Source organism: Microcebus murinus, unplaced genomic scaffold, assembly GCF_040939455.1.
Source record: "Microcebus murinus isolate Inina unplaced genomic scaffold, M.murinus_Inina_mat1.0 scaf089_hap2_Mmur4.0, whole genome shotgun sequence".
NCBI classification, from domain to species: domain Eukaryota; kingdom Metazoa; phylum Chordata; class Mammalia; order Primates; family Cheirogaleidae; genus Microcebus; species Microcebus murinus.
This window is the reverse complement of record NW_027439035.1, coordinates 13,288-29,270: the sequence shown is the minus strand read 5'-3', so window position 1 is coordinate 29,270 and position 15,983 is coordinate 13,288. Positions and strand designations below refer to the sequence as shown.

The following is a 15,983-nucleotide window of genomic DNA, read 5'->3' as shown; positions in this document are numbered from 1 at the left end:
AGGAAGGGCGCTTGGGCTGCCCCAGATGCTCGGGGGCATCGCCCGGGGGCATCGCCTGGGGGCCCTGCGGGCAGAGAGGAGGGGCCACCGCCCAGCGTGCTGTCCCCCCCACCCCGTTATTGAGGGTCCTGTCCTCAGGCAGAGGGGACAGCAGGGCCGGCAGGCTCCCGACTAAGACAGGATCCTGGCGGCACCGTGTTCCCCTCTGACCCCAGAGGCCCCACGCGCCGTGTGGACGGCGCCCGTGCCGGGCTGGCCGCAGTCACCTCGCAGGCCCAGGCGCGTCTGCCCCTGCGGCGGGCCCTGGGCTGGGCCAGTGGCTCCGGCTCCTCCTCCAGCAGCCGCAGCGTGCGCAGCAGCTCGTCCAGCGGCGCCCTGCGCCCGGGCCTGCCGGGGGCCGCCGCCTCCAGGTCCTCCCTGGCCGCATCCTGGGAGCGAGTGTCCTACATCAGGGGCGCAGGGAGAGAGGCTGGCAGGGCTGCTGGTGGCGGAGGGCCCTGCAGGGGCTGACCCGGGCGCCCTCCCCGGAGCCACCGAGGGCTCGCCCCAAGTGCCCCTCTGGGAAGCCAGGCAGGCAGAGCCGCCCAGCACCGCGGGGGCCTGCTGTCGCCCGGCCCTCCTCTGTGGACGAGGACACGGCCCCACGGCCGGCATCTGCGAGAACCCAACGGGGTTCCAGAGCGTATCCGGACACCCTGTCCAGCAGGGGCCCCTCACAGGCCACCACCTTGCGCCAGGGCAACGCGACACCTCCTGAGCAGCCTTTCGGGGGGCAAAAGTGACCCCCATGGCTGGGGAGGGGACAGGAAAAGGCAGGCTCAGGCCACCCTGGCACAGACATGCCCCTCGAAGCTGCGATGCGGGGGTGTGCCCAGACCTGCAGCCCGTCCTCCAGAGACTTCGGGGGCGCTTGGGGGCGATCGGAGGTGGGCGAGTGGGGCTCCTCGGGGCCCGAGGTTTGGACGCCAGGACCTGCAGGCGGAGCACAGGGCGTCCCCCAGGCAGTGAACCTGGAGGTGCCCTTGGGAAGGAAGAAGCCCACAAGGACCTCCCGGAGCAGAGGAGGTCTGAGGAGCCCCGGCCTCCCGGGGTGTGAGGCTGAAGGGGTGGGTGCAGCCCAGACCTCTGGGTCTTCCGCCCTGAAGGGTGTCCTGGACCCCGGACTGTTGGCTTGCCAAGGTCTCAGTGCCCTCATTAAGTAACTGGGCAGGAGCAGAGGCAGCCGAGGCCCCCAACTCCCCAGGAGAAGCCACCAAGCCCAGCAGCAGCCAAGGCAATGTCCACAGAGAGGGGACCTCCTTCCTGGATGCGGCTCATCCCATGGTGGGGGGGGACCCTTGGGGGAGGGGTGTGCATGGGGTGGGGCCGGGCAGGCCGGGCCCCCGGGGAGGGCAGACGAGAGCCACACTCACCAGCGAGAGCCACACTCACCAGCGTTGTTGGCCTTGGGGGCCGGGCAGTGGGATCGGCCTGGCGTTGGGGGCGGGGCCTCAACAGGCCGCAGCGTCCCCGCCGCAAGGGTCTCCCTGGGCAGCCCCAGCTCAGCTGACTTCTGCGCCCGTTTCTGCTGCAGCTCCTGCCGTGGGAGCACCTCTGAGCAGCGTCCCTGGGGGAGGACGGCGCCCTCCTCCTCCCCCAGCCAAGCTGCCCTGACGCTCAATGTCCAGGGGCCTGGGTGGCCCCGGGCGGCAGAGCCACGCCCGGCGTTGGGCTCAGGCCCACAGTGCTGCTGTGGTCCCCGCGCAGGTCCCCTGGGTACCTGGATGGCGGCTCGCCTGGCCTGGCGAGCCTTTTCCTCTCGGGCCTTCCTCCTCGCCGCCTCCTTCTGCAGGTGCAGGTCCAGGAAGGTCCCCTCACCCTGCCGCTGCTGCTGCTCCTGCCAGGGAAGCCAGAGCCACGGCGGGCTATAAATCCGGAAGACGGAGTCCCTCAGCCCAGACTGGAGCTTTCCACACCACGCACACCATGCCCAGAACCCACGGAGTCCACAGGGCAGGTGGGGGAGGCGGGACCCCACCGGAGCTCCGCAGAGGACGAGCCCCCCCCCTCCCCCCGCAGGCACCAGGAACCTGCTCGGAGGGCAGCCCTCAGCCCTTCAGCTGGATGCACCTGGCAGGTGTTTCCTGACACCTGGACCCTAGTAAAAGTCACAATGAGGACCGCCCTGTCCATCGAGGGGACCTAGGGTCAGACAGGACGCCGGTCCCTCGTGGGGTATGTGCCTATGGGGCGATTCCGCTTGTCCCAGAGACTCTGCCTGCACAAGGTTCGGAGCCCTGGCATCTGGGGCCAGAGCCTCGGGGGGAGCCTGGTGCGGCTCAGGCACCCGCACTGACCTCTCGCTTGGACCCGAGCAGCTGCTCCAGCCTGGCCGCTCCCGCTCGGCGCCGCTGTGCCTGGCGGCGGTACCAGCGCTGGATGGTGACAGCGGCCTGGTTCACCTGGCGGATGAACCTGCCCGGAGAGCAGGGCTCAGGGCCAGGGCCTGGCCCCCCGCACACCCCACACCCGCAGACCCAGGGCCTGGACACACGGAGCCACTTCCATGTGGCCGTGACGGCACCAGCCATCAAACCCCAAACCCTCCCTCCTGGGGAGCTGCCCAGAGGAAGAACCGTCTGTCCACGCAGACTTGTGGCGAAATTGCCCGAAAGCGGGGACAACGCAGATGCCCTTTAACTGGCCGCAAGGGAGGCTGCGGAACGTCCCACGAGCAAAAGCAACTCGCCAGCGACTCATGCCACAGCCTGCGGCGCCCCGTGGAGGGGTCTGAGAAAAGGCAGAGCTGTGGGAGCAGGCTGGGGGTGCCGCATAGGGGTGCTCAAAGGAGCTCAAGGGAGTCTTGGTACTGGAATGTTCTGTCCACTGCATCTGTATATACGTTTGTCAAAACTCACCAAACTGTATACTTAAGATGGGTGCCTTTTATTACATATAAATTATACTCAATAAAGCTGATTAAACAAACAAACCTTAACCTTGGCCCAGGGGACCCCATGCAATTCACTAGGCAAAGGACCTAACGGAGCCCAGGACGTGAGCAGCCGCCTGCCTCGAGGGCCACCCGTTTCCCGAGGGCCCCGTTTCCCGAGGGCCTGCTCCTGCAGCGGCCTGCGCGGGGCTGCCCCTCCTGGTCTCCCGCCCGGGCCCCGTCCAGAGCCAGGCCCGCAGCCCCGCCCACCGCGCACCCCACGCCAGGCCCACGGAGGCGCCCAGGACTTTCCCAACCAGGAAATGCTGTCCCCTGGCTGGGGGTCCCGCCCACGAAGGGGCCGGCCGGAGGTGGTTTTGGTTTTTTTCAGTTTTATACCTTCTCTCCCCTCCATGTTTTTTTTAATAAACACTTTTCCTGAGGTTTCATTTAAGTACTATAAAATCCACCCAGTTTTTAGTGCACAAGGCAATGATTTTTAGCAAATCTAGAGTTGTGCAGCCAGGGGCACAGTCCAATTCTAGAACGTTCCATCACCCACAAATGAGCCCTCTCTTGCTGTCCCCTGGCCCCACATCAGCCCTGGGCAACCTGCGCTCCACCTGTGTCCCTGTGCACTTGCCTGCTCTTGGCGTCTCACATAAATGGAGCCCCACAGCAAGGTTGGTCTGTTTCTCCTCCACATTTTAAAACAAGTATCAAGAGGAAACCTCTATCGCTGGAGTCGCAGCCCCAGGCCCTACCGCCCTTCCCGCCCCGAGCCCCGTACTCAGGCCCTTCAAGCCCAGACTGGCCCTGCCCAGGGCTGTCACCTCTCGGCCTCCTCCTCGGTCACCTCCCTCCGCCTGAGCAGGCCTGCGGCGTCCCCGGCGTTGCTCCGGGCCTCGAGGTTGGTGCTGGGGACGTTCTTCTGTAGCTTCGCGAGGCTGCTGCCCTCCTTGCCCTCCCGGGTGGCTGCCTTGACGATGTTGCTGACGGGAAAGAAAAGCCACCGCCTAGGGCGCCCCGTCCAGAGCCACCCGGACTCGGAGTCAAGGAGCTGCCGGCAGCCGAGGGGCACTGGCAGGTGGCACTTGCAGGTGCTGGGGACACCGGCACCCCGAGAAGACCCCACCTGCTGGCAGCCGAGGCCAATGGGCTCTTTGGGTTTAAAAAAGCTCTCATTAAAATTGTACTTAAAAAAATTTCTCAAAAGTCACAGGAGTCTCCAGTTTGACCCTGCCAGTGACTCAAGAAACCCCGAGGGCCATCCTGCCCCTGAGCAGGGCCACGCCGCGCAGTGGGGGCTCCTCTGCTCAGTTCAGCCAACCCTGCCCAGACGCCTTCCTGCTCTGGACGCAGCCGGCGGGCTCCTCGGTGTGACCCACCCTGGGTGTGAGCCCCGGGCTCGCCTGCTGGTTTCCCCGCAGCCAGGAAGCTCCCGGCCCGCACAGCGCAGAGAACGGGCACTGAGGCCCGCAGGCCTGCCGCACCGTCCATCCTGGTGGTTTTATGTCACTGGCCGCGTGCCCTGCCCTGCCCTGCCAGACCCCGTCCCGGCCCTGACCGGCCTTACTTGAGGGAGGGCGCTGCCTGGTTGGAGCTCTTCACGGGGGGCCCCTTCTCCGCGGGGCTGTGGCGGTTGTGTACCATGGTGGTGACGCAGTTGCCCACGGCGCCCTTGTTGCTCCTGCCGGAGAGACAGGAGGGTCGGGCCTGGGGAGGCGGACGCCCGAGTCGTGCTCACGGCACACGCTGGGCGTGCACGGGGCCCCGTGCTTGCTATGTGCTCAGAGGGCCTGATCCGAGGGTCCCCGAGGGCCCCGCTACGGCCAGTGCCCTGGCGGTGGAGCTGTTCTCAGCACTGGGGAAGCTCGATCCGGGGGCTCCCGTGGAGCAGGGGCCAGAACCCCAGGCACGGACACTGGACGTGCCCATGACGGGAGAAGCGGCTCGGACCATGGTCACCTTCCAGAGCAGACGCCTGTCCTCACCGGCCCCAGCCAGGCTCCACCCCGCCCTCCGTGCACAGAGAGGCTGCGCGTGGCCAGCAGGGCCTGCACACACCCAGGACACCAACCTCCCCTGCTCTGCGCGAAGCAGTCGAAAGTTGAACCCGGATGGAACCCCAAGGCAAGGAGCGGGGGATTCCTCTCCGGAGAAACTCAGCAGCCGCAGAGAAAGGTCCCTAGCCCTGACAGGTGGGACTGCAACGCAACAGCCTGGGCCCTGCCCAGTCAGCCCGAAGTGGACCCACCAGGCAACCTCAGGCCTCCCTTTTAACCGGCATTAGCAGACCCTGGAGGAAAGGCCGGTGAGGGGAAGGCCAGAGCCCACACAGACCGCGCGTGGCACGAATCTCTCGCCACGGCCAACTCGGAGCTGCTCGGGAGCGAGCAGCAGGAGCACACGTTTGGAAACGTGTTCCGGAAAACACTAGCAGAAACTGCCTGCAGAGGCTGCCCAGGGACGCAGCAGTCCGGCAGGGAGGGGCGGGGCCTCGCCAGTTTCCATTTAGCTCGCGGTGCCGTCTGACGCCTTACTGCGTGCATGTATCCCCTCGAGGGATACTAAAATTAAAGTTTGACTTAAATTCTCACGTTGACAGCGAGAATTCTTCCTGTGCCAACCCTGGCGAGTGTCGTGCAGCATCTCCCCCGAAACCGCTCCTCTGATGACAGCGCTAGATGCTGCGGGCCCCGGCCCCCTCCCGCCGGCTGCTCCACGGAGGCCACGCCCGAGGACGCGCCGTCCTTGACAGCTCAGAGTGGCTGTCTTGCGCCACTTCTCCAGGGCCCCGCAGACCACTGCCCCACCGACAGAGGCCCCTCCCCGGACCCTGCCTTCCTGACATCACTCCCAACAGGCTTCGGCCTGCAAGTCCTCGCTGAGCACGGCTCCAGCAAGTGGCCTGAGCAGCCCTGATGCAGACTGGCCCTCGGCAGGTGGCAGGTGGGTTCAGGGCCTGTGGTAACACACTTCCCACCTCCAGAGACACGCGGTGCCCCAAAACTCAAGAACCCGCGTGAGCCTTCAAGAGTCACCTAGGGGCCGGGCGAGGTGGCTCACGCCTGTAATCCTAGCACTCTGGGGGGCCGAGGCGGGACGATCGCTCAAGGTCAGGAGTTCGAAACCAGCCTGAGCAAGAGCGAAACCCCATCTCTGCTAAAAACAAATAGAAATAAATTAATTGGCCAACTAAAAATATACAGAAAAAATTAGCCAGGCATGGTGGCGCATGCCTGTAGTCCCAGCTACTCAGGAGGCTGAGGCAAGAGGATTGCTGAGCCCAGGAGTTTGAGGTTGCTGTGAGCTAGGCTGACGCCACGGCACTCACTCTAGCCCAGGCAACAGACTCTGTCTCCAAAAAAAAAGAGTCACCTGGGGCCCCAATGAGCCCCCCACCAGGCTGAAATTCCAAGAGCAACTCCCGTCCTTCCTTAGTCGTCTCCGAGGGTCCCTCCCTCACATGTGCAACAAACCTTGGGCCTCCCCGCTCTGCCTTGGGGAGAGAAAGCCGTGAGTTTGCTCTTTCAGTCGTTCCACAGCACCGTGGCCCGGCCAGGAGCCCACAGACAGGCACAGTCCCCACCCCAGGAGCTCCCAGCCTGTGGCCATCCGGGTACCTGCTGCGGGTCATACCTGTTGTTGGCGGTGAAGCTGGGTGCCAGGACCACGGCGCACTCTTTCCTCCGTGGGCCCACCGCCGAGTCCGCGCTGCAGCCCTGGGTGCCGGACGGCACGGCGAAGGCCCTGGGCTGGCCATCCTGCCGGGCACACAGATGCCACCTCAGCCCAACCCACCACCACATGCCGGACGCTGAGCACTGTCCCCGCCGGACGCTGTCTCACCCACAAAGGAGAGGAGCACCCCGACTTCCCATGCATGAGGCTGACGGGGCGCCCCACGGGCCGCAGTGTGAAGATCAAAGCCCGCTACACTGACGGCGGGTACGCCCTCCCTGCAGCCACCGCCCCTCTTCCAAGGGCAGTGAGAACAAAGAAAGCAGCCACCAGCAACCCACAGGGAGACCAAGACACGTGGCCGCCTGGCCCGACCTTACCAGGACGTTCCACGTGGCTCCCTTCTCGCTGGGCGCTTTGCTCAGGCCAGCCGGCCTCGCTCTCCCATCAGGGCTGCCCTCGAAGAGCGCCAGGAAGTCGCTGGGCTCCGCCGGCCTGCGTCCCAGAGAGGACGGCGGGTAAGGAGGGTCAGGCGGCCAGGAAGCCAACCCCAGGAGCAGCCCTGGGGACTCAGATGGGGCCGAGACACCAGCCAGGGACTCTGACTCCAAGCCCACAGCTTAGAGCGCCGACCCTCAGCCCCGATCTGACGCCCGCGCCGGCTGCTGGGCGCAGCGAGGTGGGGGGATTCGGGCGAGTTTCCTGCAGGAGCCTCGGCGAGTTTCATCAGCCGCACTAGTGACAGACTCCCGGGGCCAGGGGGCTTTAAGCAGTGTGGCTGCCCGCTGCCACCACCCTGGCACAGCTGGACTGTGTGGCCAGCAGACCCACTGCCACCGGCTGCCCCACGGAGGCCACAGCCACACGAAAAGGCAGCCGGCCTATTGGCAGGAAACGGGCCCATCGTGAGAGGAAGTTATTCAGCCATAAAAAGGAGTGAAGGGCTGCCATGCGCTACAGCACGGACAGACCTCACGCACAGAGGAGGAGCAGACACGCAGGGTCTGGTACCGCACGGCTGCAGTTACAGGATGGTCCAGACCAGGCCAGTCCGAAGACAGGATTGGGGTGGGAGTGGGGGTGGCTGCCGGGGCTGGGGGGGAAACGCAGGGTCTGCTGTGGGTACGGAGTGTTCCCTGGGGTGAGGAAAGTGTTCTAAATCGGTGGTGGTGATGGCACACAGCTCTGTGAGTGCACTACAATCCCTGAATTGTTCCCTATAAAAGGGAGAATTGTGTGCCACGTGAACTGTATCTTACTAAAACTGTCAAAAAAAAGCAACTGAGCTCGGAGCACTTGGCCCTAAGCTGTCTCTGGGCCCTGCCGTGTGGGAAAGCGGCCGGGGTCGGCCGGCCTGTCGGGACGTCCTGCCAGAGCTGCGGCCCAGCAACCCGCGGGCTCCTCGTGGCTCTGGCCGGATCCCTGATTACGTGAGGACGTCTCTTCCCAGGCTGGTCACACTGTCACCGGGACCACCACACCCGTGGCTCGAAGGCTCAGGACCCTGCACAGGCCTCACCCAGCGCTGGGCGGAGACCCTGGATGCCAAGCGCCACGGCAGCAGGCCACGGAGGAGGCTGTGCGGCCACCAGACAGATGCACAGAGGAAACCACAAATCAATCCTCACCTGCAACAAAAACGCAGCCGCGCAAACTAGAAAAGAGGCCTCGTCCTCCACGTGCAAAGGGGGGTCTTGACCCCAAAAGAACCCGGAGAGGGGACGAGAATGCAAAGCAGAGTTACGTAGGAAGAGACGAATTTGTCAATGGGATCACCTACCCAGAAAATGTAAGAGACTTGGCAACCGCAAGGTTTAAGTCCAGCAAGGCTGGCTGGATTCAAGTTCAACGTACAGAGGCCAGGAGTGCTCCCACCACCAGCAGCGATCAAGTAGAAGGAAGACCCCCCCACAACAGCAAGAGCAACAGTGAGCTCGTGGAACAAAATCTAACCGACACCCTGCGAGACCCCTGCAGGGGACAGAACTGCCTAAAGAGAGTGAGTGGCTCCTCCCGGCGCACCAGTTTGTAGCCCTTGAGAGTCAGTATCGCAGTTTAGGGGAAGAGGGCTCACGGGTTCAGGCCTGCCACCGTGCTGCCGCCTGTTGCCAACGACAGACTTTGGCACTCAAGGGCAGGTGGAAAGGCCTCAGCTGAAGGACTCAGGGGATCGGGCCCAGGAGCAAGGGGGCTGGAGGAAGGGCTGACGCAGAGGCAGGAGGGGCCTGGGCCTGGGGGGCGGTGATCTGAATGGACAACGGTTACCTGAGGGCTCTGGGGGTTACCCAAGTGGGCCAGGGGTTACCTGGGGGGGCTGAGGATTACTGGGGGTTGTGGTTACCTGTGGGGGCCAGAAATTACTGGGGAGTCACTAGGGGGTCAGGGCTTACCTGGGGAGGTGGGGCCTACTTGCAGGATAGAGGTTACTGGGGATACTAGGGCAGGGTTACCTGGGGTTGGGGGTCACCTGGGGTGCTGGAGGTGCTGAGGTGGGCTTACCTGGGGGGGCTGGTCTGCAGCTGGCTGACCTGCGTGGTGCTATTGGACCTCCGGAGGTTGTTGATGGCCCGGGAGCCCCCAGGCCCCATGGCCTCCTGCAAAAGGAAGGAAACAGCCAATTAAGCGGCAAAGGTCTCAGACACTCGCCAGTTTGCTCAGCGCCAGGCCAGGCCCTGGGGAAACAGACTTGGAGAACAGAGGGGCGGCCTAGATTCTTGGAGGGACCAGGCGGCCCAAAGGCAGCCAGGAACAGGGACACAGGGCACCAGGGCAGCATAAGGGGCTCCGGCATGGCTGCTGAGCCTGGGACAGATCTGCCCTCGAGAGCCCTGCCTGCCTCCCACAAAGTGGGGAGCCCTTCACCCCTGCAGGCGGGAGGGCCCGGAGATAGCTGCTCCCTGGTGCCCCCATTACCCAGGAGTCACTGGGCGGCTGGGCTGCTCTGCCCACAGCCCCAAAGACAGCGGAACTCCCAGCCCCCGGGCAGGTGGGACACACTGAGGGTGGCTCTGTGGGGTCACCGCAGGGACCGAGGAGACGCAACCACAGCAGGTGCTGGAGGGGGAGGGGCGAGGACAGGGCGTCTGCAGCTCACTTCGGAACTGCTCGGCAGAAAGGTGCGGAAATGCAAGGTGGAGCGGAAGCCCGGCAAGTGTCAGCAGTCAGAGGTCGTGGGGATGGTATTTAGGTGAACTCTACACTAGTCTTTCAACTCTTCTGTAGGCTTATAAATCCCCCAAATTAAATCTTTTGGGGGAAAGAGCTCACAGTCCAGTAGGAAATGGCCTGGGAATCCCCGTCCCGAGGCCTCCAGCCTTCCACACTGGACCAGGAAGACAGATCTACACACCGTCAGATTTCTCTATCTGGTGTTTTTTGAGACAGGCTCTCGCTCTGTCGCCCAGGCTGGAGAGCAGTGACTCAATCACAGCTCACTGCAGCCTTGAACTCCTGGGCTCAAGCGATCCTCCTGCCTCGGCCTCCCAAAGAGCTAGGACCACAGGTGCCACCACGCACAGCTGTCTCAAATTTAATTTTGCATTTGAATCCTTAAGCTAAGACAAATAACCCAACCAGAATAAGACAAAAACAAAACCAGGAAACCAACCGTATACATGGAATCCCACTATGGACTCCTAACCATCTGTGACGAGCATTTCTCTATGTCACAAAATCATTTTCTTTTTTTTTTGAGACAGAGTCTCACTCTGTTGCCTGGGTTAGAGTGAGTGCCGTGGCATCAGCCTAGCTCACAGCAACCTCAAGCTCCTGGGCTCAAGCAATCCTCCTGCCTCAGCCTCCCGAGTAGGTGGGACTACAGGCATGCGCCACCATGCCCGGCCTGGCTAATTTTTTCTATATATTTTTAGTTGTCCAATTAGTTTCTTTCTATTTTTAGTAGAGATGGGGTCTTGCTCTTGCTCAGGCTGATTTCAAACTCCTGACCTTTTTTTTTTTTTTTTTTTTTTATTTTCTTTTTTACATCCATGGTGTTGAGGTAAAAACTCCTGACCTTGAGTGATCCTTCCGTCTCAGCCTCCCAGAGTGCTAGGATTACAGGTGTGAGCCACCGCGCCCAGCCCCAAATCATTTTCTAAAACAGGGAAACAGAAGGCACATGGCGGTGTGGGGCAGGGGGTGCAGACCAGCCTGGCAAGGGCGTAACTGACTGGGGGCCAGGCAAAGCCCCTGAGAAACCCAGGGGCCTGAAATCACGCAAGTCTGGAGCACACCCTCATTTCTGGGGAAAGGACTCTAGGCCCTGGTCCTATTTTCTGGACCTGCTCAATAGGAAAGGCAGCCGACGGACCCCACTCTGGGGACATCCAGGCTCAGTGCCAGTTCGCATTAAAATCCCAGCTGGGCTGTGCTCTAGGAGCCCCAAGGTGAGGACGGCAGGCAAGGCGTGGGGGAGAGTGGGACGGCGTCCGCAGGCTCCAAGGCAGAGAGCTGAGAAGGGGCGGCAGTGCAGGGAAGCAGATCCGAGAGAGGCCTGTGCCCTTCTAAGAAAAACGTAGTGACTGTGTGAAGCCTCAGCACAGCGCCGGCCAGATGGGAGTACTCGGGAGCGCTCCTCCTCTTCCTTGCAGAGCTCTGGCTGGCCGGCGAGAACAGGGGTGACCGAGGGCTAAGCGCAGAACGGCCACGCGGTTCTGGGGGAGGGCAGGGCGGGGCACCGAGCAGAAGCTGCCCATGTGGCAGGGAATTTAGCCCTGCCCAAAGAGAGCCCTGGCCTTTGTCCTTGGCTCCTGGGAGGTGACCTCTAAGCTCCTGGATGTCCTGCCCAGTGAGAGCTCAGAGGTGAGGAAGCCGCTATCCCGTGCCCTGGCCAGCGGAGGCCAGCAGAGGCCAGCAGAAGGTAGGCGGGGGGTGGACAGAGCCCGACCGATAAAGGTCTTCCTGAGGCAGCTGGGCTGTCAAATCTGATACCACCTCACATGGACACTGACCACCCACAGGGGCATCTGGGCTCTGGCTGCAGGAAGGGAGGTTACGGCTGAGCAGGGAGGAGGCTCGGTGGGCCCTGTGGTGACGGAGTCTTTATAGACGTGCGAGCACACGATAGCTAATACAATGCACATTGTCCTGCTCTGTCAGCTGAGAAGACCCAGAAATAATCACACCCCAGCATCGCCCCACAAAAAACAGGAGAAAGAGAATCCTAAACCGTGTGCACAGGCGTGAAGCTGCCAAAACAAACGCTCCCCGGGAATCCCAATGAGACCTGGGGGGGAGGGGGAGCAGAACAGGCGGCCGAGAGGACAGGGCCTGGGCATAACCAGAACTCGGGGCCCACGCTGCACCCTGGCTGGGCGGTGGCACTTTTGCTGTCACGTCCTGAGCTTCCACTACATGCTAGGCAGGAGGCATGCAGGGGCGGGGCCGTCATGGACCGAGCGAGGAAGTGGGCAGCTGGAACATTCCAACAGAGGACTGATCTTTCTCCGCTGCACGCTGTGGGAGGGGTGACGGTGCTGGCTCAGGGAAGGAGGGTGTGATGGCTGACACTTGCTTTGGTCCCGCACTCGGGAAGCAGAAAGGATGGGGGTGCTGGTCAGAGCCCTGGTCAGCTGGATGTAGCCACCCGAGAGCTGAACCTCTGCTTTCCCTGCCTCTGGGAAAGCCCCGGTCTCTATGGCACCGTGCGGTCCCCATGCCTCTGTGAGGTCTCCATGCCACTGTGCACTCTCTACACCGCCGTGCGGTCTCTCGGTCTCCATGCCCCCATGCGGTCCCTGGGTGGCCCTCATGCCGCCGTGCTGGCTCTACACCACCGTCAGCTACAACTTCAGGCACACCTCCCCAGCCCCACACCCCCTATCCAAGCTCAGGGCTTTGGGAGCAACGGGGGAGTCGGGGCAGGAGGAGGGTGGACCAGGGACTCAGGAGCTGGAATGGGGGGCAGGGGCTCAGGGACGGCGCCAGCCTGAGCCTGCTATTCCCCGTTAGAACAGCACGGCGTATCTTTAGACAGATGTGGCCATGTTGACACACTAAGACATCCCAGGCCCCTGCCCCGCTGGCCCCAAGCTTTGGGAACTTGCCTGGACCAAGAGTCCTCTCCCAGCCTTGCGGTCCATGCCCCAGAATTCAGCTGGGACTCTGGAGGGGTCCCCAGCCCTCACCCCCAGCTCCGAGGGCAGACACAGGAACAGCTGTGTCAGGCAGAAGGGAGAGCTCCGAGCCTGCTGTCCACTGTGGAAGCCTGGCCTGGACCTGCCCGGGGTTCCTTGGAGAAGCCTGGACAGCCCTCCGGCCCCACGGGGGCCTCAGGCAGGGAGACACAGATCCGCTCCAGCGTCCAAAGGTCAAGCACTACCCTGACCCCATGGGGCAACTCGATTCCTCCCTCCCCGGAGGCTGGCCCTGGCTGCTCACAGCCCCCATCAGGGACTGCTCCCCTCCCCCCCCAGAGGGGGTAGGAAAGTCACCCTTAGCCCAAAGCTCCAGCACTGTCCTGCTGCCACCCACCCACCCACCCAGGTTTCTCCAAGGCTGCCAGGGGCTCGTCAGCTCCCGGACAGGCCAACCTTGTTTCCTGAGGATTCAACAGATCCAAAGGGCAGTGGCCCAGCAGAGACGAGGCCAGTGCTGGAAGGATCTAGCTGACCTGGGCTCGACCTCCTTTCAAGTCAGCTCCTGGGTCTGTAAGGCCCGAGTGCTTCCCGCGCCCTGGGATGGCCACAGGGAGCGGACGTGTCCACGGGAGTGAGGCTCTAGCTGTACCCGGGTCAGATGCCACTGGTGACAGCCCTCCCAGAGGTGGGGCCCAGCACTCACCAGCACCTTCCTCCTCTGCTCGCTGCCCGTGACCACGGAGACAGAGCGGGCCAGGGGCTTGGCGGCAGAGGCGCTGCTGGGGCGCCGGGACACAGGTGGAGGGACGCCCGTCAGACTCAAGTCCCCGCCTTCTGGGCCGCCCCCGAGGACACTGGCGCTGGCCCGGGATCCTTTCATGGTGGGCGAGGCGGACCCTGCACAGGGAGGCGAGAGATGCGATGAGACGCTGGTGGGGAGCCGCAGCCCCTGCACCCCCACCTCTTGCCAAGCCTTGGCCCGCCCAGGACACCCGGGTCCACCTGGCACAAAACTCCCAGGGAAGCCTGGTCCCATGCGCCCTCTTAGCTGGGTGGCAGCCCCTCAACAGGAGCTGGCGGGGCTGTTCTATACCCAGCGCCAACGTGAGGCAGAGCAGGAGGGGCGCTGTGCCTTGCAGGCATAAGCCGGCCCCACAACGGCCCGGGCAGTAGGTGGTCAAGGGGTGAGCCCGGCCCTGTCATCCACCATCCCCCCCAACCCTGGGAAAGTTGCTCCACCTGTTGGAGCCCCATTTTCTTCATCTGTGAAATCATTTGGAAAGAGTTGTCACCAGGCTCAGACAGGATGACCATGAGGCTGGCACATGGCAACTGCTCACAGATGTGAGTTATCCTGGCAGGATTTGGTCTGAAAAGTTCCCAGTAATGAAACCTGCTGCATCTGTCCGGCCTCACGGCCCCAGGCTCATTCAGCCACGGGACCGCGTCTGTGTCCTCGGACCTCGGGAACAGCCACGTGCTCCTGACACACAGCAGCTGCTCTCTTGTTCCCAGGGTTCCCTGCCTGGACTCCTGGTGCTGGCCACCCTCGAAGCCTCCCTGGCCAGCCAGCTCCCTGACCTGAGTCGAGGTCCCCTGGGCTCAGCCCAGCCTCCCTCCTCCATCCACCCTCTCACCTGGGGGACCACCTCCTGCCGTCCCACCCACTGACTCTTCCTCCTGCCTCTACCTGGCCAGCGCCTGAGCTGATCTTTCTGAACCGGTCTCAGCTCACCTTACGCCCCTGCTGGAAACCCTCCTGCAGCTTCCCAGGCAGGGAGAATAAAATCCAAACATCTGACTCTGCTCTCTCGGGGACCCCCATGCTCTGCTCCAGCCAAAGGGCCTCCCTGGCATCCCTCGAACTCCGGCAGTGCCCTGCCAGCACAGCCACCGCACCTGCAGGCTTCCCCGCCTCGAGCCCCTTCCCAAGTCTCAGAGGCCCCTCCCTTCCCTCAGAGAGGCCTGCCCTGACCATCCTTCACCTTATCTGGCTCTAATTTTCTTCACATTGTCACACAAGGCTGGTGTATGTGCTGGGTCACCACCGGTAGGACAGGTAGCCCCGGCACCTGACAGGTGGAAGGCACTCAGCAGGTGCATTGGACTAACGGAGGAATAGCATGGGCTGCCGCTGGGGACAGGAGACCAACACTGAGAAGTACATCCTTAATGTTCTGGAGCCCCTGCCGCCGAGGCCTCTGGGGGCCAGTGAGCACACAATCCACCACCCCAGGTCAGTGCTGTGCCTCCTTCACCCCGACACCCCACAGTGGGCCCACCAGGACCCCTGGCCTGGGGAGCCAGACACCCCTATACTCTGGAGCCTGTCCCTGCCACTGGTCAGGTCAGCGTCCTCAGTTATGCATTTCTGGTTGTGCAGGTGAGACTGAACACCCTCCTCACCTCAGGGCACTGGCAGCCCCAGCTACACCAGCGCTGGCCCTGGAAGCTGTGCCCTGCTCTCCCAGCCACACGTGCGCAGGCAGGGCTCTGGGATGGTAAACACAGCCTCTCCATGGAAACCTCCAGGCCATATCAAGGGAGGCTGGGAGGCCAACCACACCTTGGATAAAAAGGTGTCCCTCCCAGGACCTGAAGGGGCAGAGGGGCAGGTAGGACCATGGGCACGACCCCAGGCAGAGGCCAAGACCCGGGCACAGCGGCACCTCCCCATCTCAGGGGTTGCCGTGGGGCTGAGGGCAGCCAGACCTGAGACTTGGGGACTGGAGTCCAGATTGTCCTCTGGAGGGACTGCAGGAGGGACCCACTTTCAGAAACCAGACCATCCTTACCTGTAGGAGCTAGACCCTCTCGCCTGGGCTGGATGCCCGCACCTGCCCGGCCCCTCTCACCTGCACGGCCCCCCTCACCTGCGCGGGCCCCCCTCACCTGCGCGGTCCCCCTCACTCGCGCGGGCCCCCCTCACCTGTGCGGTCCCCCTCACTCGCGCGAGCCCCCCTCACCTGCGCGGTCCCCCTCACCCGCCCGGGCCCCCCCAACCTCCGCGGGCCCCCCTCACCTGCGCGGGCCCCCCTCACCCGCGCGGGTCCCCCTCACCTGCGCGGGCCGGGTGCGCGGAGCCTGCAAACTCAGCCGACGGGGCACGGTTGCGTCGCCAGCAGAGCTGGTACACGTGGGGCTCAAGACTCGGGCCTGTGACCTGGCGCCCCACGGGCCCCGGCGCTGCCCGAGGCCCAGCGACAATGAAGCGGCCGGCCCCGCTGAGCGGCGGCCGCAGCTAGCAACCAGGCTGGCACCGCCTCCGCTGTCCGTCACGCCGGCCCGCCCTGCCTGCGCGCGCCGCTTCC

At 63.5% G+C, this 15,983-nt stretch overlaps 1 protein-coding gene across 1 annotated transcript; it reads right to left on the bottom strand.

Annotated features, from left to right (window-relative positions):
* Positions 1-194: 194 nt before the first annotated feature.
* On the bottom strand, positions 195-15,921 carry CEP131 (centrosomal protein 131; the record flags this gene model as incomplete). Its single annotated transcript, XM_075999954.1, has 12 exons — positions 15,733-15,921; positions 13,376-13,569; positions 9,095-9,189; positions 6,976-7,090; positions 6,554-6,678; positions 4,488-4,601; positions 3,745-3,903; positions 2,337-2,454; positions 1,760-1,876; positions 1,432-1,576; positions 878-972; positions 195-443 (listed from the first exon to the last, which is right to left on the bottom strand). Coding segments are annotated over exons 2-12 (1,509 nt in total), but the record flags the coding sequence as incomplete, so codon positions are not given.
* Between the last annotated feature and the right edge of the window lie 62 nt (positions 15,922-15,983).